The following is a 24,521-nucleotide window of genomic DNA, read 5'->3' on the forward strand; positions in this document are numbered from 1 at the left end:
ATTGCATTAATTAGGAAAACGACATGAGACCGGCACGAGCCGGCATTTCGGCGTGCAGATGGGGCCGCCTGTCCAGGTTCAGCGACGCGTAAAATTCAACACTGGTGGAGTTTCCAATTCCCATTTCAGGGTCTTGTTAGCTGGCGGCTGCAAGAATCCCACATTTGACAGGGCGGTGCTGTGGTATACTGTAAGTTATTTGCCTTGTAGTTGTATCTTATACAACCTTTGATTACTTTTTCTCAAAACCAGCAAGCCAGTTCTCTGTAGAACACCGAAGCAGAAAGAACGTCGGATCACGTGAGTCTGAATGTCCAAAGGTAAATATATTCTGCGGTATCGTAAGAGAAATCTCATTCGTGCATGGTAGTAAAATTGACTTATATCCATGCTGGTCACTGGGTTAAATGCTACCATGCAGAGGATGAAGAAAATAGGCACGAATGTGTCTTCAAGAGTGAAAGGCCAGACAGTGTGCTTAATAGCGTGATAATTGCAAAGATGTGTTTGCAACCGCATGTCCGATTTTGTTTTCAAATTCATATCTATACAAAACAACAGCTCCTAACGGGAATGATATGATATATCGTGTCGAATGTCTTGTGCCGCTGGAAAGTCTGCCAGAACGCAATAACTAAGAGTTATGCCACGTGATTATTTGAGCGCACGAAGGGGAAAAACACTAATATTTCAGTTCTTCAAAGGTCGTAAATGGGATTTTCTGTATAGATTAAAAGTATAGAGTATAGATTAAAAACTCTTAAGAGGCTTTGGAAGACAGACTGGGTAAGAATGTCGTGCGTACGAATTCATTCACGTTTCTGGTGGGGTGTCAAGAAAGGCTCGTTACTTTCAAAGTTCAGACCACATGCCAATTCAATTTGTGTTTTTTTCAGAGATGAGGAGATCACGGATGCTAACCTATATCAGCAAGACGAAAGAGATAGCTTCCCAAGCCAAAAGGTACGCTGAAATCGGTATGATATTGGCTAAGTTCACATGCACGATGACGTCTGACCTAGATTTGTGGACTGGACGAAGTAAATAGGGGCAGGTTTTGTTTTTTCCTCCCCAGCACTACCGAGGGTCTTAGGCTGCTCAACAGTTCTTTTACTCATATTTATACAATTGACTTATATCGTCTTATTTGGCAGATCGCATGGTGAATCACTCCGTGCACAGCGCATTTTAAACAGGTCAAACAAGCAGCAGTACATCAGAACTGATTAATAATGGGGTTGGGCGAGCACTGCACAAGGCAAGTGTATAAAACCAAACCTATTTTATTATTTCTGTTCCTGTTTGTCTTTCACACAAATACTTGTCCATACTGGAAGCAATTTACCCTCTCGGTCATTAAACTGAAAATGCTTAAATCCTGGGTGCACAATTTCTAGTATGGTTTGAGTTTTGATTATTAAAGAGTACTTCTGATTATTAAAGTGTATTTCTTGTTATTCTGACCTTGAGAATAGTATTGTCCCTAAAATATGCTTTTGGACCCTTTCAGTATTTCAATGATGCTGGACCTTCCTTTTTCACCCTTGACTCATGATAGAAGCTGGTTGTATATTGTGTAATTGTGTGTGCACAATTTTAATCTGCTGTCATGTCATACTGAATGTTACATTAGAATACCTTAGGTTGTAGGACTCCAGTGAGATATGAAAGTCTAAAGGACATGTTGTTGTTCTGTAATTGGAGAATTCAAAATACTTTTTCTCCTCTAGTGAAAGTCATAAAAAATACACCTAGGATGTTAGATATATAGTTAAAAGTGAATAATTTAAATCAGAATTGAAGAAAAATGATTCTCTGATATAATATATTTGAGAAGAACAAGTGTTCTGTGTGCCTATAAAGTGTCTATGATTCAGGCATTGAAAACCCTAAATACCACTGTCAAAGTGAAGTAGTTGAACATCTGCAGAATCAATGGTGAAGTACAAACCAGATCACTGCAAGTGAAAAATGCTGGGGAATGTATTTAAGAACAAGAACACAAGGCACTTTTTACACATGGCTGTGGGAGTCTGGAACAAGGAGATGCAGCCACATTGGTGATTACAAGCAGATCAGGTGGTGGCCAATACCATGGCTTTTTTAGGGAATGTCTGTGTAAGGTCCTTGGCTCAAATAGCTTCATAGAAAATGTGTTCTTCTCTTTTACAGCCTATCTTAGATTCTTCAGTTTTTATTCCTGTTTGCTCTCCAGATGACCCCTTCTCAAGCCAAAACATCGAAATTCTCTGCAGATCTGTGTAAGTGTTTATATCCTTAGAGGTATCTATTCACCTGTTCAGGTATTAAGTCAGATAGAAACAGAAAGTGCTGCAAAATGTTCCAGACATGAAAATATAGTATTGTGTTCAAAACTATAGATCCCATGCCTACTGGAAGCTTTTTTTTTTTGGCCATTGGTAAAGTATTTTGGAGTTTAAAGTTGTTTTGAATATGAATGAAAAATCTGGCAATTGATACCAGTGTTTCCAATGTCGATAACCAGTCTCAGAAACATGCTCCTCTTTTTCTCTCATTGTATGCTTTCAGAAATGCACCTCAGAATATGGGGAAACAAGCCAGGCGTGAGTAACACATATTTCATTTTTTTACCTGTAACTCCTATATCTCTGAAATAACGTTGAGCCTTATGGTGTCTATTGAAAACTGTTTGCTTTATTCAAGCAGTAAGAAAATCTGTCATCTTATACTGTTCTGCGCAATGCAGTAAAATCCTTACTGATCTTAATTCATTTGCTGATTTTATCATTATTCTTTATAAATGCTCTAGTTTTAACTACCCATTTTTGCCTTTTGTGATTCAGGACTTACACTCCATTAAAATACCAAGACATGACTTACTTCTGTTCTAGTTTGTTCTTTGTTCTTTGTTCTTTGTGTGTCCGGACTGTGAGTAACTCTTGTATTGTATTGTATGTATTGTACTATTATTATATAATTCGTTACACTGTGGCTGTGTTAAGCTGCTGTTGCACTGCAATTTCCCTCACAGGATCAATAAAGTATCTATCTATCTAAAGTATATTCTCTTATATTAAACTCCATCCTGTGTTCTGAAGTTTTATATACAGTATTTGCATGTGTTTTCATTACACATTATTAAATACCCTTGGTACAGGGAACTCTTTTTTAGTAACAAAGATTTTTATTCGGTTAAATGAGGCGGAAACATACTGTATATTCATAATAACCACAAACCAATATTAGTTGCTTAAACCTGTTTCTTCTTCTGTGATTGTGTATGACTGTATAGGTGCAGCAAGCTATCAAACGAGTAAGGACTTTTGTTAAAGACGCGTCCTCAAGCATTAATTCTTGAGTTGATTTAAGCATAGTGGAGAAGTGTACAGTCGTCCAATGTGAGCACACATACCATTATTCCCACATGCTGAAGGTCTGGAGCCTATCTGTTCAAAATTAAGAACAATGGCTTCCCAAGCCAAAACCAACGCCGTTTCAATAAAACATCTGCCAAAAGTACGAGCACAACAAAGAGGAAATACATTGTTTTTACACTTTGCAACCAGGGGCGAGTATGACGTAAACGGCAGGGTGGGGCTGGAGACTCACGGATTGAGACAGCTGCACACACCAGCAAGCGTCCTGCTACTGCTCTTACCCTCAGCACCGACATTGAAACAGTAATTTCATAAGAAAGAAGTTGTTTGTTAGTTTTTATGTTGTTTTAAGACTTTTTTTGTATTTGTGCTGAGGATTCACAGGCCATGTTGGTGTGAGCTGTGTGTTTGTATGGGAGGCGGGTCGTTTTGCGCCTCGTCTTCGCTTTATGTGACTTTGTAATTTTAGAAGGTTTAGTTTGTGGTAGCAAGCAGCGGTTTCTAACGTGAATTAATAATTAATGCACTCTGTTCGTGCCGGCACGAGCCAACAGGAGCGGGGCCAGATGGGAGACTCTCAACATCTCCGAGAGAGTCAGCACCGTCAACCAGAATGAAAACGGCCATTTAAGAAGAACGGCACCGGGTTAGTTTCTCTTCTAGAGCTCCGCTACGAAAATGCAAATATTATAATATTACTTTCAGGGCGTGGAACTTTCCAAATCGTTTCACAAATCGAAAATTGGAATTTCCGTAGAGTGCAGAACTGTAGTTGTTCTGGGAAATCGAATACACTTAAAATTAAAATGTGTCACCTTATGGGTATATAAATTCTGATAGCAGGTATGAGCGCTCCAAAATCTTTTCTTTTAAAAATCGCTGCTGATGTGCTTCAGAAGAGGTAACGTTTGCGCGAATAATTTAGCTTGAAAGACTCTTTAATTAGAGACACGAGACTGGCACGAGCCCCTGTCGCATGACAGATGGGGACCCCTTTCTGACTGATGTCGCTGGAATCATTAACTTCACACGGGAAATCTGCGCTGGTGAATGTATTCATTCCTTGTCTCGATCGGTCTGTATGTTGCGAAAAACGTGTAGCTAGAAAATGCTACACGGTTTATTTGTAGACAAACCTGAAATATTATTCATTTTCTTACATAAAAAGACTGTCTCGATGTACAGGAATCGAGAAAAAGCATTTTCAAGAAATGTGCATTCACGCATTGTTACTTTGAGTAATCTGTGGTTATTTTACTGAAGTTCATAACGGACTCAAACTAAAGAAGTCAATTATACATATTATTTACCAAGGAACTGTAATCAGGTAAGGGAAGTACAATCAGCACATAGTCACAAGACCAGTCCTTCCCTTCTTTGACAGGACTGCTTGTGTATCCAGTATAGGATCTTCCTAACCAGCGCCGCGCCTCGGGTCTGAGGGCGGGGACCCGCGATCGTGTGTTCTTAATCTCGAGTTATCCAGGTGAAAAAAAAAATCAAATCAAAACCAAAATCCTTCAATGTATTACTTCATTTCAATGCCTATCCCACCGAATGTAGTTTAGACGTTCTGAAAAATTCATTTTAAAAGGAAACCGTATTCATATTACCAATGTATTCAAATTGGGCGATGGTTACATATTTCTTAAGGTTCATATCATTTTACATCAATAATGTATGTATACCTGTAGTATGTCTGTAGTATATTCGAATGTAAGAGTAACTACCAAAGGCGCTAGAAAAACCTAATGACCTGCTGTTGTTTTGACCGTCGTGATGTGGGCTCAGGACGACTCTGAATAAATAATGCATGTTTACATATATTAACTATAATGCCATAGTTATATCTGAGTCACTAATTTGCGTGGCTCTGCTGAGCCAGTCGGAACGTTCTGAAAAGTGCCAAACTGACCGTGAATGTAGAATACATACAACTACCCCACCTGATTTCAAGTGAGAGAAGCTGGATTCTCACAAGGGGTTGATGAAAGACTAATACATTTCTTACCTAACTGAATAACTGCGGCAGCCTGTTAGTTTTTCATGTGCTATCGCCCATTACGCACCGAGGACAATAGATGCGTGCAGTTCTGTCCGTTGAGCTGGGACTTTTAGTCTCGATTCAGTCTGTGTCCTGATCCACTCCGCACCTACAGTATAATGAAAGTGAAAAACTTTTCACCTAAACTTACCCGTCTACATAGAAGGTTTTCAATCACTTTGACTTTCTTTAAAACAAGCCTGCGAATGATCCACGACCGAAATTTAATTGTACTCATTTAACAAATACGGCCTTATAAAGTCCAAATACGAGCAAGAAGACGGAAACATCAGATCAGACATGAACTCGACGAGTCTGTTTTTATTGCCTCCGTTTTGAATTGGAATAGTCAGTTTGTTTGTGTTTTTTTTTCCATTTTAGGCGAACTTGATTTTACTCAGTTACTGCAATTCCTAGACCCACGACCTTTGTCCTTTCACGTTACACTGTACACACCGCTGAAGGAGCAAAGCTGTCCCGTCCGACTGGTTAGTAGCATCTTCTTCTTCCTTGTCTTCCTTGTAGCATTAAAAGAAAAAAGGCAGAAGTCAAGAGATAATTATTATTTAGGAAAGAAAAATTGGCAAAGTCATGATAGCATAAGTATCCAAACCCTGTGCTGCGGCAAACCCAAATTAAACTATGTAGGTGTACCAATTACCTCAACGAGCCACACAGTTAATTGAGTGGCTTCTGCTTGTGTGCAACAATAGTGGTTCTTGTTATGTCGCAGTAAAACCGCCTGTCTGTATGAGGTTCCTTAGGCAGGTAGCCAATGTCAAACAAAGACTCCACCACTAAGATATAAGGAGCTTTAAAAGCAAGTGAGGGGTAAGGTCTTTGAATAGCACAGGTAAGCAGAAGTGTGATTATCTCTGTGAGCACAGTCAAGAAACGGAAGGTGTATTAAACCACCTCGGCACTTTCCTTTGATCAGGCTGTCTCCCCAAACTGAGCAGCTGGACCAGGAGGAGTGTGGTGAGGAAGACCACTGTGAGGCCAGTGCTAACTTTGAGAAAGAGCTGCAGAGCTCAATGGCTGAGATGGGTGAGAATGTGTGTCAGACAGAAATGCCCAGGTCAACGCACAAAGCTGGTCTGTATGGCAGAGTGGCAGAGCATCTCGAATCCCAGGTGTTGAGTGATCCTGCAAACATGAGGTTAAAGGGCGCTGTAAGTCAGATGAGACCCAGTTAGAACTTTTTGGTCTAAATGTGAAGTGTTACCTTTGGTATAGACCCAACGGAGCACATCTTCCAGTCTGCACCATCCCTACAGCCAAGCAGTGGTGGTGCAGCATCATGTGGGGGGGTGAAAATTCAAGTTTCAGCTACACTGGAGCTGCTTAAGAATAAGAAAGTGAATGTCCGTGAGTTGGAACAATTGCACCTGGCTAGTGTGTAAAGGTGGAAGATACTTACCCAGTGAGGCCTGCTGCTGTGAAAAATGCTTCCACAACAAAATATTGAGTTACTTTGTTTAAATAATCAAGAATTCTGCATATTCCGTTTTTTTCTTGTTAGTTTTTGCAGACTTTTAGGGTACCCTATGTTACCCTTAGAAGTCTTCAGTTTCAACAGTCAAGCTTTGAATAAAATACTAAGTTTAGAAAAATGTGTCCTTTCACAAAATGGGACTCCATCGAAAGGGTCTGAATCCTAGGATATACAGTGTGCCCGGAAGCTCTTAACCTAAATGACAAACGATATTTCAAGCGATAGTGCGAAAAAGAGGAACAAAATAACAGACGTTAAGTTACCGCAAAGTATGTTTACTGCAATCCTGTCCATCGCTTCCGCAGATAAAGTGTGTGTTGTGGATCGGTACCTGAACACTCGAATGCTGGAAGCAAGACAAGGAGATACTGCTCCGATTCTGTGTCTAAAATAGTTAAGAATTTTAAGGTCTTCAAAGGCGTAGGAATGCTAGTGGTCTAAGAAACGTCTTTTTTGTGGTAGGCTACTCCACACCTCGTCCGAGTTTTTTCCTTTCTGCAGAGATGTGTTGCGTCTCTTTTCAGCCCTTTGCTTCGTGGCTAAATTTTCGGCTTGTTTGCCTGATATATTGTTATTTTTCGTCTGGAGGTTATGACGTTAACAGCATATGTATACAGTATAAGCACGCGTCCCGCCGTTTCTAGAATTTATTCTTTTTCTGCAGTGTATAATTTTTTTAATCTCTTTTGGGTTTTATCGAACACGTTTGAGTTTCGCCTCCCTCTTTACCCCCAGCGCCAACGCTCAGGGCGCGTCTTTTGAATTTGTGGAGCTGGGTTAATGAATCCCAGTGGAGAGAGGCTCGCGGTCGCGGTGTCTGCCTCCTGCAAGACACGAGCACGGCACGAGCCAAATACACGGAGGCCCAGATGGTCTCTTCAAGACCCCATTGCAATTCATGAAGGAATAATAGCGAAATGATTGTCTGCAGAATCGCTCTTTCTGCTGCTTTATGCATGCACATCAGAATCCCTCGAGCGTCCAGGGATATGGTGTCAATCGTATCCATTAAAAATACGGCATCTTTTACTCGTAATATTACCTATAAAACATTTGAATTCATATGAAAAGGAAGCTCCTAAAGTATTACGAAATATAAATGAGTTAACACGCAAGAAAATGACCAGTGAAGAATGATCAGTGAGTGACAAACCAGGAAACACAATTAGAAACTGTAAAGCGCAGTTAGACCCGAGAGCATGAGGCACTTCTTACACAAAGGGTAGTGGGGATCTGGAACAAGCTACCCAGCCATGTTGAAGCTGATGATGCCCTTGGATCATCATAGTTACTAACTACCAACGGGCGACATCGACCAAATGGCTTCATCTCGTTTTTAGCTATAATTATTACTATTATTATAATTATCGTTGTTCTTTTTGTTCATGGCCTTAAAACAAGAAAGAAAAATGTGTTTACTCTAAGGCTATATTATGGTCAGTGTTAATGGTTATTCATTAATCATGCATCGTGTATAGAAAAGAGAAAAATTATACAGCCAAATTTGCAACGCTACTCGTAAACTCGTAAGCTTACTGTATCTTTAAAGTGTCATGAAAGAGTATTATTCCGTGTATCCAGAAGGAGTGTTGGTTTCCTTTGTTCCAGCCCTGCGCGTCTCGAAGGACAGGCTCCCCTTACATACGCAAAAGCTTTAATGTGACCCATTTTCGTCCAGTTTTTTCTAAACAGCGAGTGGTTTGCTATTGTGGCCTCATAGAAGTAAAGATCGCAGATCCTTAACTGCGCACGTCAGCGGACTAAACCAATGACATTCCCAGGACTCGATGAAAACCTGGACGAGAAGAAAAAAAAAAACCCAATCTGTCAGAATTACAATACCCAAGCCAAAAACCAAGCTGAATGAGTTTCACATCTGGTCCTGTAACTTTAGGAACAAAGGGGAGTTTTGACCAAATCATAAAAAGGTTTGTATGGCGTCCTGTATAACGCATACACGAGCCCCCCGTCTCTCCCCTCCCCCCAGGTCCCATCCCAACCCCCACACCCCTGTCCACCCAAGTCTCCAAGGCGTCATGTTCAGTTGGGTTTTCATCTCACAGGGTTAGCTTGTCACCAAAGTATTCCGTTATATCTTACAGTGCATATGTCTCCTTGTTCCTCTTTTTTTTTTTGCCTGGGTTTAATAGTTGAAAAAGACAGATTAGAGGTAAAATCGGAGAAGATAGAAACGAGCTCCGAGCGAGGAGCTGCTGTGTAGCGGGCAGGGCTCTGGGCGGCGGGGCTGTCATTGGATCAGGGGGCTCAGTGGCGCGTCTTTCAAAAACTGCGGTGTCTCGTGGCTCTTGGGCAGCCTGTCCCCGAGCGCGCTTTTGTGAGCAGATAGGACGCACGAGAGCGGCACGAGCCGCCTGAACAAAAGAACAGATGGTCCCCCCTCCTTGGCTAAATTATGCAACTAACATTTTGAAAATCGCGACCTCTAAGTCAGCGGGCCTTAAAAATGCATCTGGAAAGCGACGCACTCGTTTCGTGGTGGGTTTCATTTGATAGTCTCGACAAAAACTTTTTCAACTGCAGGCGCAGTTAACAGAAAGCTGCAAGCGCACAGACGTCCTCAGCAGGGTTGTTGAGTGGTGGACGTGTAAGAAAAGCAGTGGAAACAAATGCAAATTGCTTATAGAACGTGTTGGTTTCTTTGTAGCTGTAAGCAATGGTTTTTTATAGTGGTAAACGAGTGTGTTTGGATAGACGGAGGTGGAATTTGATCCATTCTCGGTGATTTACTTTTTACTACGCGAAATAGGTTGTTAAGACTGAGCAATCTCAAAATCTCAAAATTTTTTTGTATTACTTTATTATTATCAACCTGCTCATGCAAGATTTCCAAGAGGCAAAAGGGGCAACATTCACAGAGTGAAACAGCAGAGGAGCGTGTTGTAAATCTGATAGGGGTCTGTTTTCAGTTCCCCACAAGGAAACACGAGCGAGTGGTTTTTTTTTATTGTTCAATATTATGATGGATGCTTTATTGCAGGCTTCGTGTTTTGCACGGAGGGGTGGTCGGATTAGGCTTCCCTGCAGGTCCTGGCGTTCTCGCTCCCCCCGCCCCCCTGCCCGCGCGCGGCGCTCTGGGTGAAAAAGGGCGCAGCGCGAGCAGGAGGCGACAGAACTGACCCGAGCAGCGTCGCGCGCTGGCAAGACCTCGAGACGAGACGCGAGGACAAGATCGCCCAGGCTTTGGTGATGTACAGTATGTTCATTTAGTGCTTTTTAAATTATAATGCACTTGCATCCTGTACATATACTGTTCATGTTGAAGCTATTTTAACTGCGCTACTTAGTTTAGTTCACAAAGATTTACAAATTGTAGCTAAATCTATTTTTTTTGCGAACAATATTGAAGTAAATGTCTTATTTATTCTATCTTTGCTGACTTTTAATGTATACTATCTTACTCATTTATGTAAAATCTCATTCCATCATTTTATACGCTATTAATGTTTAATAGGTGTGAGGTACCGTTTGGAGTGGTTCGAAAAAGTCGTGATTCACAGAAACTTTCTGCTCGTATTCTGCATGATTGTATTATTTTTTAATCGTTCTAGTCTCTAACATCCGTGCACCGGAGCTGAAAGAAAAAGAGTAAGTCATCTGTGACCTTGAACTCTTGTCATCAGGGCCGTGCGGGTGAGCGGATCCCATCTGGAGACGATGAATCCGAACCTCATGAAGGAAAGTGGCACGCGCACGCAGCCCGCGTCAGATTCCGGGCTCGTGGTGGAGTGCAGGGGTATTCCAGACGACCTGCGCAAGAGAATGGGGTGGATATTGGTGTACCGGTATCAAATCGTTATTTTTTTTCTTTATCGACTAATACCCCATATCCATGGGCTCACAAATGTGTCACTTTGAGAAACAAAAATTAGAATACGCGTAGCATATAACACATATAAAAAGCACGACTAAATAAGTGGTCGCAGAGTCACGGTTATAAGGGAGCACACAGCATTTGTATGTGCAGAAGGAGGGACGTGTACGTCTCGGTAAAGAATGGACTGGGTGATTGTATAATGATACTATGGATTTAAGATAGGAGGACATTAGAGCGCTAATGTCCGATTGCCTGATGGGGACATCAGGGCTCAAGTCAGGTCATTGTGTCCAAGCCACTGTTTCGCCCACGTTCTCAATGGTACTGTAAGTGCACAATAATACCTACCTGTATTCATATTCCGTGGATTTATACATTTTGACTTGTGGAGATCTCCATTTTCTATGAAAATAACGTTTTAAATTTCAAGATGCGATTTTTTTTTACAATATAACTTGAAGAAATTTCAATGTGAAATGAAGAAGCGTCTTGACAGAAGCAGCCGTTCCCGCTTCATCTGATGAAAACGTGCCGTCTGTGACTTCATGTTTGTCTCTATGCGTAACCGCGGGTTTTCCTCTCCATAACTTTATTGTGCTGCCGCCGGAACATACTGTATATGAGAATAGCTGACACTGTTACTCACAATGGAAATGTCAGTGGTGCGTTGAAAAAACAAACAAGTTCCTGTCATGATTTGTTGGAGAGGACGAAGACCAGTTAACAGGTGGCAACTGTAATATACAGTAAACCAATCACAAAAGGTGAAGCTTCAACCAACGTAGACTGAAATCAGCGGTATACAGTATTTTCATTGTTAAATACGTCAGAAATGCTAGTGAATGGTAGTGGTCAGTCTTGTGTGGTCCTAAACATTGGAGGCATTGGGATCTTGTGTTGCCTTCAGACACTTTTTAACGGTTTGAAGCGCGGCAGTTACCAGCTCTAAGGACCCCCGTTGCCTTCCACACACCCCTTAACAAAAATATGAACAGATAACAGAGTGCCGATGGTGTATGTAAAACAGCCTTTCTCGGTAATGCTAATGGGGGGGGGGGAAATGTATTTTAAACACAATAAATAACGATCTGTTCATTGTTGTTCGTACATGCAGAGGGATTTATGTTTTAAAAGTTGCAAGGTTATTTTTCCTCAAACTGATACGTTTCTAATGCCTTTCAAGAAGAACCATCAGGTTGAAACGTCAGCACGACCTTAATTAATGAGGCTTTGATGACCATACACAAGCGGAGTCAATCTGAAAGCAACTACAGAACTACAGAGGCTACAAAGCGTCTTTGTGTATAAAGTGAAAAAGACGTTTGTTATAAAACTTTTGCAGGACGAACCACTTTACGTTGACGTGCACTGTCTGTGTTTTCTTTTTTCCGATGACACTTTGTCAGTTCTATAAGATAATCCTACATGTATTCTATTCCTGTCTTCCATTACTCAGTGTAACTCAGAAATAGTCCAACTGTGTTTCGAGAATGGGAGGAAATGAAACAGTGATTGTCGATACTATGAACGGTATCTTCTCCATCTTGAAGCCTGATCTGTTCAGGCCACAGAGGGTAAACGGGCTGGGTCAGTTCAGCACTGAGACTCGAAGCAAACTCTGCTTACTACTTTAAGTGGTGTTGCTGGACCAGCAGGTGGCGATCTTCCCCGTGGATCAGATCTTCCAAACCAATGTCCGATGTCCTTGTGTGGCGAGTGGGGACACTGTGCTATACGATTTTGTGGTTGGGATGTCAAACAGAGGTCGTGACTACTTTGTCATTTAGGGTCCCACACGCTGTCTCTAAGAGTAGGGGGTATAAGCACGGTTTCCACCCTGGGCCTCCCCAATCTGATCGGGTTGACATTTCCCCTGAGATAAAAATGCTGTGTTCTCACTCCTCCACCTGCTCTGTTGTGTAACAGAGCTCCAGGCGCAGAAGGATTCCAGGTGAGTGCTGTACGTCAGCATGTGTACGGTACACACACACCCTTTGGGTTCGCTTATGACGAAAACCGCTTCATATAAAACATTCAATAAATCGCGTTTTTAAACATGGAATGTACTGTACATTTTGACTTGCATATCACAACTTGGTAGGAGGCATTTTTTAAAGTAATAAGGTGCTGTGGGCTTGAATAATTCACACACGCAAAGAGTTGTATGAAATATGTGACATACTGCCGTATAGAACATGAAACTGATACAACACGAAATGAAACACCTGGTGTTGTAAAAGCAAGCGCCGATATTTCCCGGGGTCCTGCGGGGGCCGGAGGCCGGCTGCTCACCCGGCTGGCACTAATCAACGGCACGCGACCGCCGCTGAAGACGCAACAGATGGGGCGGGCGCGGGCGCGTGCGAAGGCACGAGCGACAGTGGAGGAATTTCGCCAACCCGAAGACGGCGACCGGCGTCACCCGCGATGTGCTAACGGTGCTCCCGAGACACCGGTGTCTGCAAACACACTTTTAATCATAATCAAACAAGAATCAGTATGAAACAGCGCAGATGAAGTCACTGTTCACCCCCGCGCCGATTTGTAGAAGCGCGTCCAGATCTAAACCAGCTCAACGCTGGGTCGTCAGTTTTATTTTCTTCTTGCCTTATTTAATTTTACTGTGTGTGTGTGTGTATTAAAGTTTTAAAATCCACTCCAAAACGTAAAAAGCGTTACCCATCAAGATATCATCCCCCAAACTGGGATCAAGTACAGGATGTGTTCGACGCTGCTTGTGTGTCGCGGAGACCGATTTCAGCACCTCGGACAGAGCCCTGGACAGCAGCCGGTCGTTACAGCCTACTGAGCCCTTGGCAGAACTCGTACTGGGTCAGAGAAAAAGTAATAATAATAATAATAATAATTGCTTACACTTATATAGCGCTTTTCTGGACACTCCACTCAAAGCGCTTTACAGGTAATGGGGTCTCCCCTCCACCACCACCAATGTGCAGCATCCACCTGGATGATGCGACGGCAGCCATAGTGCGCCAGAACGCTCACCACACATCAGCTATTAGTGGGGAGGAGAGCAGAGAGTACAAGATTGGAAATAAAACATTCTAGTTTGGAATATATTCTTGTATTTTCTATATAAAAATATTACTGTCCTTCTGATATCAAAATCATGTTCCATATTCTGGCTTCTATTGTACCCTTTGTGTAAAAAGACAACAGCTCCCGAACGGGGTATACATTATTTTGGATTCGAATTCTCTGCAGCAGATGTTTACGACGAAACTGCAACTGTCTAATGAAATTTGAATATGACAGGGGTTCATTTGAATAACCGACACGCTTCTGACGCGTGGTGGTGATATCACCCCCAAAAAAACAGTTTGGGAGTTATCGTTAAAAAGTGGCGCCTGTTTGTTTTTTTCCTCTGCTATGAAAGTTCGGTGCCTTTATTTATTTAGATATGCGCAGACCCTCTCAGAATAAACTGATCTTAAGATCATGCACTGTAAATACGTGAATGCAAACAAGCAACTGACCGGGGGGGTGCAACAGCGCTTCATAAAATAGATTTCAGTTACGTGTTACAAACGGGTCCAATGGCTATAAAGGTCATCCTGGTGTTTTGATTTAAAATAAGCCAATGAGAAAAATCCTTGATTTTTTTTGTTCTCGGCAAGAAATGAATTGTGCCCCTACTGCATACTGAGTCACTAAGAAAGGGTTCTTCGCACACAATAGTAGCGCCCAAGACGTGACTGCGAAAGCGGGTGTAACTGCGTTCCCACGGCTCCCCGCTCTGTCAGCGTGGTGTGGATTTCGGCTGGAATGAATGAGCATATTGTGGAGGCAGGCGACACCGTGCACGCGCCAGGCACGAGCCAGCCCAGATGTCGCGGGACACCCCCCCCCCCCCCTCCCTCTCTCCTCCGCGGCCCCGTCAAAACCCGCTCGAGCAGAAAGAGCACCAGCAGTCACTTCATCTCCGCGTCTGTGTTGAACAGACCCGGCCTCGCCTTAATGGGATTCTGTATAGATTTTGATCAACCCTGAAGAATAGGGGTCGAGTTGTCATAAGGCGATCGCGGGCGGTGCCGAACACGACCAGCGGACAACATGCTCGACGGGAGGGCTAATGAAGATCCGTATCCCTCAGCCCGTGGGGAACAGAGCACGAATAAAACACCACCAGCCTCGGGAGAATCACCCCAAAGAGTGAACCGAGACCTGTAATCGGTGTAGTACAGAGTACATAACGAATATTAAACTTTGACTTTGGTTATAGTCTTACCAGTGTTATCATTTACAGTCATCCTTTGAAGGTGACGCTTCCAAAGCTGATGTTCCAATTAAAGTAAGGAGCAGAATAAGGGTTACACTTGAAAGCTAAAACGTAAGTTTAAAATGGTCTTGTTGGCATTTGGTGAGGTACACAATTTAGTTTATTATAAACACCAGGTAGGCCTTAGTTATTACATATTTATTATTTTTATACTATTCAGTATTGAATCAGTCCAGTCAATGAGCGTGCTGGTGATGTTTCATAATTATTAAAATAATGAACGATTAACAATTACGATTACCTAAAATGATACCGAAAGAAAACCGAAAGACCAGGATCTAGATTACATTGAGATTTTTCACTGCAAACGATGTTATTTTCTACTTCACATACAACGATAAGACCACGCGTGAGATATTCCTGCGACTCGTTTGTCTTTGTCCGCCACCTGCCGGTGTCATGGTGTACCACGAAACAACACGACTAGAGTGGAGTGATCAAATACGACATCGTCTTTAGGCGCATTTAATGCCCCGCGAAAATCTTTTTTCATCTGACCTATTTTTCATCGATCGTTTTACATTGAATTAACACTCTAATGAGAATCTGCGTCACACCTGAATATTTTTTTATTTGCTTTCCTCCGATTATTTGAAATTGTCCCCGCGTCTACGCCTGGGTGTTCAAAATATTATATAAGTTTTAACGGTCATGATTTAATAATGTGAACGAATTTTGAAACTTGTTCTCACGAACCTCAATGCAGTTTTGTGCGTTGGTGTAACTTTTTATAAAGATTATACATAATGGGAAAACTAAAAGTGGCTATACTGTAGAATTGTACAATGGCTTTGATTTCCTTAGAAAACTATAGGTATTTTACAGGTTATTTTAGTAAGAGGTAAAGTCTTTGATATAACGCTTAACACGATTACGAGCTGACAAAATTAAATAAAACTGAATGATAGTACCCACTTTCATAGGAGAAATATACTAGGAATATTTGACATTGCATTTTAGTAGAAATGCAGGCTATTTGCAGTTATACTCTTATTACACACCCACGATTCTAATCTTATGTTGCTTTACAGCCGAAGGCGAGCCTGTTTCGCACAGCAGTCCGGCTTCAATATCCTCAATTCGTTCAGGCTGACATTTCGCAAAACACTAATCTGTTAAGGAGCACGTTTCTAATATAAACGTTTCATGAAATTGCATTCCCTTTCTTTAAATGGTTTTAAATAAATATGTTTTTAACTTCGCCCGCTGCTCCGCGAGAAAATAAAAAAAAAACCCGTGAACTGTATTCACGCTTCGTTTTGAAAAGCAAATCTCTGCTTTTGCCTTTCGATAAAGAACTGTACTGGAAACAATCCTGCTGTGAAGAGAATGTCAAGTGTCAGTCAGGTCACAGGCGGCTTAAATCACTTTGCTTTCTTAGGAGACTGGTGCATCTTAAATATTCTATATAGACAGGCGGACAAGGTGCTGCCGATGTAGATCCTGCCCGGTGTAACGCGGTTCCAGTCGCCCCTGCACAGCAATGGCCAGTGTGTTGAATCTAGTTTCTGTTCTATGTGGCGCCTTTGCGGTTGGTGGCACTATTGCTTCCCTGTTCACGGACTGCTGGCAGGTGAGTGTGAAAGCATGAAATCTTCATTTTCATTTTCGTTTGCCAACGCGCCGCAAATCGACTACTAGACCGTGCGGAAGAATTGCTTCAAATTGACCGCTGATCGCAGTCAAGTGATGGTATTATTTAACATACTATTTTAAAATGTTATGGAGTTATCTGGCTTGTTTTGTGATTTGTGCATTTTATGCCACATTTAGTTATGGATTTTATTTGAATAATTGCAGCTGTTATTTGTTGAATACATTTAAAGGGTGTGCTTCTTTTGCACCAAACTGTTTTATACTGTAGCTTGCTGCGCATTATGCCACAAGCTGTTAAGAGACAGGGCGTTGCATAAGCTATTCAATACAGGCTCGCAATTAACAAGGGATGAAGGGCTCATTCCAAGGTGAGACAGGAAAAACTTTTATTAACCCCACTATGGAAACCTCAGGGACATTGCTGTCCTCGTTTGTGAACCCCGTTAAGATTGAATTTATTCGTCTCTTGAACTTTCTTGTATCAATATTATGCATCAGCAGCTATATCACCCTGCAATTTGCAACTGGCAGCTCGCTGAAGCTCAGCAGGTGTGAGTCTGGTCAGTACCTGGATGGGAGATCTCCCAGGAAAGCTAAGGTTGCCGCTGGAAGAGGTGTTAGTGGGACCAGTAGGGGGCGCTCACCCTGTAGTCTGTGTGGCTCCTAATGCCCCAGTATAGTGCTGGGGACACTGTACTGTAAAAAGGTGCCATCCTTTGGATAAGAAATAAAACTGAGGTCCCGACTCACTGTGGTCATTAAAAATCCCAGGGTATTTCTCAAAAAAAGAGTAGGAGTGTAACCCTGGAGTCCTGTCCAAACTTCCCATTGGCCCTTACCAATCATAGCCTCCTAATCATCCACCATCTGTCAACTGGCTTCTTTGCCCTGTTCTCTTTCATACCGATAGCTGGTGTCTGGGGTCTAGTGAGCATACTGGCGCACTATGGCTGCTGTCGCATCATCCAGGTGGGGGCTGCACATTGGTGGGGGTGGAGAGGAGTCATTACTTGTAAAGGGCTTTGAGTGGAGTGTCCAGAAAAGCGCTCTATAACTGTAAGCAATTATTATTATTATTATTATTAATGCTCTAAAAACCTTATAACCTCATATAAAAAATCCTGGGTGAGCACAGGATTGCCTCTGAGGACTACGTGACCTAGTCTAGGAGTCTATGGATGTTGTGTGTGTTCTTTCCAGATCAACAGCAAAGGGTCCGTTATTCTCAGTACTCGCTGCAGGGGTCTTTGGCGAGAGTGTGTCTGGGACAGCTTTGTCAAAATATGGACCTGTGATGTCTTCAGTTCCTATCTGAACCCTCACCCAGGTAAACCCCCTCACGACTCCCTCAGTCCTAAACAAGCCTTCTCTTCTAAAAGAAACGAGAAGAAGATATTTCCAATAGAGAGTTTTAACACAACAAAGTGTTTTTAGACAGAATGATCATTTCACTAAAATTTTCATTACGTAGTTCAATGACATAGAATTATATGCAAAGCATAAAAAAACAGAGAACTTCATATCAAAATCTGAATCGATCTAATGCTTTAGTGAGTTGCACAGCAAATTTCCCATTGGCCTTTATCAATCATGGCCTCCTAACAATCCCCCTCTATGAATTGTCTTCATTACTCTGCTCTCCTCCCCACTGATAGCTGATGTGTGGTGAGCGTTCTGGCGCACTATGGCTGCCGTCGCATCATCCAGGTGGATGCTACACATTGGTGGTGGTGGAGGGGAGTCCTCATTACCTGTAATGTGCTTTGAGTGGAGTGTCCAGAAAAGCACTATATAAGTGTAAGCAATTATTATTATAATTATATAGCAAGGTTAAGTTAACGTTTTTAACTTTTCAAGATTGAAAGTAGCATTAAAAGACAAAAATACTTATTAAAAAAATCAATGCTTCTGCGGTGCAGCGGCTTGGTAGTACAGTATTGTGAGTACAGGAAATTCACTTAGCTACAGTACCAGCTTTGAACCATGAAGACGTCTGATAGTGTTCAAAGCCTGCTGTGCTGGTTACTGCAAAGATTAATTAGTCCATTCTGTGTTTTTTACAGCAACTTTAGTTCTCACCCGAACTCTCATCATCATCTCCAGCATAATGAGCACTGCAGCATTTTTGCTCTTCCTTCTTGGTTTCAAACATTTTCATTTCTATAGAGATCCCACAGTTAGAAGACAGCTACAAAGAGTGTCTGCAGGACTCTACTTCTTTGTAGGTGAGTTGCCATTTGATTTCCAAGCACCTGACTAGGGAATAACGTTTGGGGGCTCTTACCCTACAAGGCAAGATCCCCAAGTGCTTCCCAGAACAATCTCATTTCGCCTTCTAATCCCCACTGGTCCATTACTTCCCCAGTAGAAGACTTGTGCTATGTCTGCATCTGCCACTCTTACTTTTCCATACACATGAGTGGAGTTATTCGATAAGGTAATGTGATCACAAGCCCATCAGTAAGCAAATTCCATCTCCCTATTCATTCTAGTAGGCCTGGATAAAATCAAAATATGATCAAACTTGCCTTTAGTACACTTCATGCCCAATACTTGATGGGTGCTTTTTGCTTGACTGAGGCCTTTACTTCCTACCCCATGGAAACCTGCCACCTGTTCTGGGTACAAAAGTAAAAATTAGTGGGCAAGTGTCAAACGTTTGATCTAGTCAGAGCCTAACGTGCAGTTGAACAGCAAGTGAGTGTAGTGAACATCTTTACTGATGTTGTGTTTTTTGTATAGTGTTTAATTTACACCCAGGAATAAAACTCCTGGGAAGAGCACTGTTAAAAATGTATCAGATGTGTCATGCATGGTAAATTGCTGCTTGTGATTAGTGCCTTTATTTCAGGTCTGTCTTCCTGTGGTGGGATTGTTAGATACTGTGTGCACGTTTACTATATGCATCAATTTGAGGTAAGTTTTTTTTTCTAATTCAGTCAGAAATGCTACAGGTTGATCACACTTTTTAGGAGATCCTTTTTTCTCCTATGGGAAAGCTCCATAATAAATTGATTTTGTGGAAAATATTCCCCCAGTTACTGTAAAGAGAGAAATTTGATTCTTTTTAGTGCTCATACAGTATGCGCTGTGTTGTGGTTTCAAGGAAGCTTCCATTAACACTGTCTTCATTGTTACCAGCAGGTATCTCTAAAAATTCCGGGGTTTCCCAGTTTTGAATATGGATACTCCTTGTGGATGGCTGTTGGGGCCACGCTGGGTGCTTTTTCTACCGCCATTATATCAGCGTATGAAAACTGCTGCAAGAAAAGACCTGCGGAGCAAGGTGCTCAGGAAGAAGGACATCCGCCTGTTAGTAAAGAGATGATGAGGTCATACCTATAAAATCATTTCTGGCCTCAGAATGCCTCAGTGCATCTACGAAGAGGGCGAGCCTTTGTAACTTTCTTTCCAGATATCAGGCAATCTGTCAATGGGATATACAGTAGCTAAATGGGCAGAGGTTTATGTGGAAAGCTGTTTAAATTAAGTTTAAATTAAGCGCAATTCAGCGCAATTCCTGATAGGGTTCTGTGTTCTTGCACAAAAAAGACTGCTGTTGAAAAATCTTTACCCCTTTCTTATTAGTCGTTTTTTTCAGAAAACGTTAGATGGGCGCTGTACAGCATCTCCCACCCCTACAGACCCCCAATGTGTTCTTTAGCTTGGGGTACCCGAAATGATCGCGAATCTGAGCGACCTTCTCCTTTCACTCATCACCTGCTACAAAGCCAGCTGAGCCACAGAGGTTGAAATAGGGGACCCTTATAAGCTTTTTTTTAATATAATGCGCGTTTTCTTCACCAGTCCCTTCAGCATCACATTCAGCGCTCATTATTTCTGTATCCAATCTGAGATGCGGTCTTTTTTTATGAAAAGGAGAAAATTATGATTGATTTAGGTGGCTGTGACACAAAGTTGGGGAAAGAGGTAGATATTTAGTTTGTTTTTTTGTTGTTGTTGCTGTTGTTTAATAAAATGTCATCTTCTGTAACGGGCACCACGGTTCATACAGTATTACTCGCAGTATTTTAATAACAAAAACATGTCAAATTCACCTATAAAGGTAAGAGAATAGAAAGGCACTGACGAAGAGCGGGGACTGCGCTGTTTCCAGGTTTGCTGCTGCCCCTTTAAGATTTGGGTCGCTTCCAAAATGACCGAAGTGTTGACAAGCGAACCTCCCCTCATGGATTATTCAACAAGTGGCTGAGCCCATTTAGCTAGCTGTAACAGCCGGGGTGGAACAGAACAGAAGGGAGGGATTAATGTGGCCGTTGTAGAAGGAAAGAAGACAGAAATAAACAGAACACACCGCTTATTTTGAACGAGAAATGTAAGATACGAGTTAGCGAAGGAGACCGGTTTCACGGGCGCTGTCTCCTCCTTGTCGGGCGAAATGCTGTGTGTGAGGAGAGGAGAGCAGGGAGCCGAGGCGATGGAAACTTTGTGGTCTTTCTAGGAAGGACGCTGTGCAGGACTGAGGGACGCAGGAGGTACACGCAAGCTGCTTTCTTTTCATTTAGTCTTGTAGAGTCCGTGTTGAATTCAGACATTCATGATTATACTTGGAACACGTTTTGTAGTTTTGTATTAAATGTCGCCTTCGACGAGAGGATGTATTGAGAGTGCGCTGCACTGTACACTATATTTACGGTGCATCACGTGTCAAACATTTAAAATACATTAATACCCCAGCTCTCGTGTAAGTGATAGAGCTAGTGTTGTAACTCCTCCAGTCTCGCAATTTTCAGTAGTCAATACAGAGGAAACGACAATGACGGCGGCTAGTCTTTCGATTTAAAACCGAAATGAAGCGACACAAATGCATGTGAAAACACTTTTAGTAAGGGATACCCCAGTTCTTTATAGTGCAATATATATTTTTAAGTAAAAAAAATAATAATAACAGCCTGTTCATTGATGCTGCAGTACAATAAACACATCTGAGACGTAGTGACGAGCGGTTTGAATGGCAGTGGAGACGGCTCTCCTGGCCGCCAGGCAAGGGGATGTACAGACTCTCAAGGCGCTCTTCGCCGAGAAGCTGTTACATGCGGGTGTCAAAGACGCGCTGGGCGCCTCTGCCGTCCACCACGCCGCCCGGGCAGGTAAGCTCACCTGCCTGCGGTACCTGGTGGACGAAGCGGGGCTCCCGGGGAACGGCCTCGCCAGGAACTGCGCGACCCCTGCCCACGATGCCGCCGCCACGGGCAACCTGACCTGCCTGCAGTGGCTCATCACGCAAGGAGGCTGTCGGGCAGACGTAAGTAAAAATCATTTTTCATGTTGCACAGCAGGTAACCCGTTTGGAGTCTCGCAGCAAATCGGAGTTGTGTTAAATGGGCTGCAGAAGAGGTGTATCGGCGTTTTTACAAGAGTTGGTTCAGCAGGGTGCATTTTAACTTTAACCTCGAATACGAGCCAGGCATGTTACAATAATAGCTAGTTATCCCAAGTGAGAATGCATTTTTAAACTGAAATTTTATTTTCAGTTTAAAGTGCTGTGCAAATCGTGTCAAAACACTTTCTGCACACTGGAAAGTGTGCAGAAAGTGCTGTGCAAATCGTGTCAAAACTTTTTTTTCTCCTCACACGGAAAAACCTTTTTCATTTGCAGAATAAAAGTATTGTCAAGTGCCAATAAACAAGAGCCAAAGCACACCTATTATTTCCAATGTTGCTGGGTGGGTGATATTCTGTAACTGATTACTTAAATGTATCAAAGGAAGCAAAGCTTTCCTTTAGCACGAATGACATGCATGACTGTGAGTGTTAATCTGTTAAGTGTTTCAGTTAATTGTTTATCTAGATATCATGATACAGAATAGTCTTTGTATGCATTATTTTTGTCTTGCTCATTTGGACTGTTGTTTTTAGTGTTCAAAGAAGGTGAATCAATTTTATGTGAAGTAATCAAAAGGTTTCCTTGTGAGGAAGGAAGCCTTTGCACAACCTGGGTGTAACGATCTCAAGGAAAATGTGCGTTCCCCTACTGATTATAGCTCAGTTTGTCCATGACAGTGCTGGCAGGTTTACATGACTGGAGTCTCTGTGCCTGTGAAGGTTTTGTTATCTAATGTTTATCCAATCAGTTTCATCCTTGGTCAAATCGTGCTTTCCCCTATGGGTTAATGTCTCCTCTTTACTACCCTTGCTCTGTAATCCCCTTCTCATGCATGTGCCAACTTGAGCTCTTCCTGGTCCTACCTTGAAACATAGTTTGCCTCTGTCCAAGGCCAGCCTGATCGAAAAATATTCAAGATGCCACCTGGCACTGGCAAGCCGTCTCCAGTCTTGTGTGTTCAGCGGCGTTTTGGTCCTTAAAGAAGTGTTTCAGATCCTGCAACTGCACAGCCTGTTTAAGCTGTTAAAAGTCTTTCAGCTTCAGGCTTGAAGAGGCATCCTGCAGCCCCATCGAAACTATATGAAAGTATTTGCACTGCGGCGACAAGGAGTTAAAAAGGAAATGTCTCACAGTTAAATGACAAGCATTAATGGATAATCATGTACAGTATCTGTTCTGGGGAGGAAGGGAAAGGAATGAAGATAGAAGCTGTTGCAGACGTGCTTCTAGGGTAATGCCGAGTGACAAATCATACATGGTTTTGAAGGAAAGGCAAAGAATGAATCACTAGGATTCCGACAACTCACTTTTGAAGGCCTGTTCACAGCCATAACATGTAGCGTGACTCCTGTTGTGTCCCCTAAGCACTCTTAGTGCTGGCTGTGAATCCCTTCATCCTCAATGCGCCATCCAGAGCTCTACAGGAAGATGAGAGTTGTGTTGCACCATAACACCAAAGTGCAGACAATCGCAGAGCCTGAAAGCTACACACTATCCTTCCGCTCACTGTATTCTGCAGGGCGGTTATCTGCTGCAGCAGTGCGTGCAAAATGTTATGAGTGAGCCCCGTCAAACTTTGGACTGATTTTTGAAAAGGAAAGGGGAATTAATATTGGCGATATGGAGTTCCATTAAACCATGCGGTTAACCTCAAAAGTATTCCAACACAAATAATGATTTCAGCATTACAAAAAAAACATTATGCACTTTAGAACCAACCATATCTATTTGAAATAAACATGTGAAAAGTTTTCATGGTAGCGGCATGGTAGTTTTTATGCCTTCTTGTTAGCTACTGAATCTGTCACTTTCTGTATGTAGTATTGATGCTGATTATTCACAGAAGTCACACCTTCCCTTGACTGGCATTTGTTAGCCTCTGATCTCTCCCTAAAAGTGCAACATCTTGCTCTTACACAGTGATGGGAAGAGTTTCAACCAGATAAACTCCAGTGAATATTTGAAGACTTGTAAAAGTATGTCATGGGTAATAAACCCAGCAAACAAAAATGTGGGGTAGTAGTTTGGCACAGCCAGAACTGAAAAAGCCACTGTGCCCTATAATTCAAAGGAGTTTAATGCATTACAGGGGATTTAGAAAGAACTCTATATATAGCCTGGGAGAAAGGAGATTAGGAAGACATAAGAGCAGAGCAAGAACAAAGATACAAGTTGGCTGTAGGGAAACGTATGTGCTTGATGTCTGAACACCCACAGCAAAGTCTGTCAGCACTTGGATCTTTTTGTGTGAAAACGCCTTCACTTAAGCGGGCGTTATCTTTCTCTGTAGCTGAACAATCATTTCTTCCATTGAGTTTTTTATGAGCCATTGTTAGACTCATGATTTGTAAGATCAGCAAAAAAGTTGTTAAACATTAAAAAATGCAGTTCTCAACTATGCATTATCAGAAAGCCCGGTAAGGTTTCCAGTGTGTTATTTACTCATAGTAGGGCGCACACACATACTGTATTTACTGTACATCCAGATAAGCACCCACGTACACATTAACCCAACCAGCATATTTTTTGGAGGTAGAGGGAAAGC

General features: G+C 42.2%; 1 protein-coding gene and 2 long non-coding RNA genes across 5 annotated transcripts in view; 2 read left to right on the forward strand and 1 right to left on the reverse strand.

Moving 5' to 3' along the window:
* The first annotated feature begins 3,606 nt into the window (after window positions 1-3,606).
* On the forward strand, window positions 3,607-12,795 carry LOC107075538 (uncharacterized). Its single transcript, XR_001477046.2, has 4 exons — window positions 3,607-4,005; window positions 5,785-5,891; window positions 9,897-10,112; window positions 10,540-12,795. It is a non-coding gene; the product is annotated as an uncharacterized lncRNA (long non-coding RNA).
* Window positions 5,710-6,685, reverse strand: LOC138225096 (uncharacterized). Its single transcript, XR_011183666.1, has 2 exons — window positions 6,629-6,685; window positions 5,710-5,921 (listed from the first exon to the last, which is right to left on the reverse strand). It is a non-coding gene; the product is annotated as an uncharacterized lncRNA (long non-coding RNA).
* An 8,056-nt stretch (window positions 12,796-20,851) lies between the features above and the next one.
* Window positions 20,852-24,521, forward strand: part of espn (espin) — a 62,587-nt gene continuing 58,917 nt past the window's right edge. For 2 of the 3 annotated variants that reach the window (XM_015337278.2, XM_015337279.2), the window contains exons 1-2: window positions 20,852-21,125; window positions 21,562-21,895. In XM_015337278.2, coding sequence (XP_015192764.1) covers window positions 21,602-21,895 — 294 coding nt within the window. In that variant the 5' untranslated portion in view covers window positions 20,852-21,125; window positions 21,562-21,601. The remainder of the gene's footprint in view (window positions 21,126-21,561; window positions 21,896-24,521) is intronic. The other variant, XM_015337280.2, reaches the window with a different exon arrangement.

The sequence above is a fragment of the Lepisosteus oculatus genome, chromosome 25 (genome assembly GCF_040954835.1).
Source record: "Lepisosteus oculatus isolate fLepOcu1 chromosome 25, fLepOcu1.hap2, whole genome shotgun sequence".
Taxonomy (NCBI): domain Eukaryota; kingdom Metazoa; phylum Chordata; class Actinopteri; order Semionotiformes; family Lepisosteidae; genus Lepisosteus; species Lepisosteus oculatus.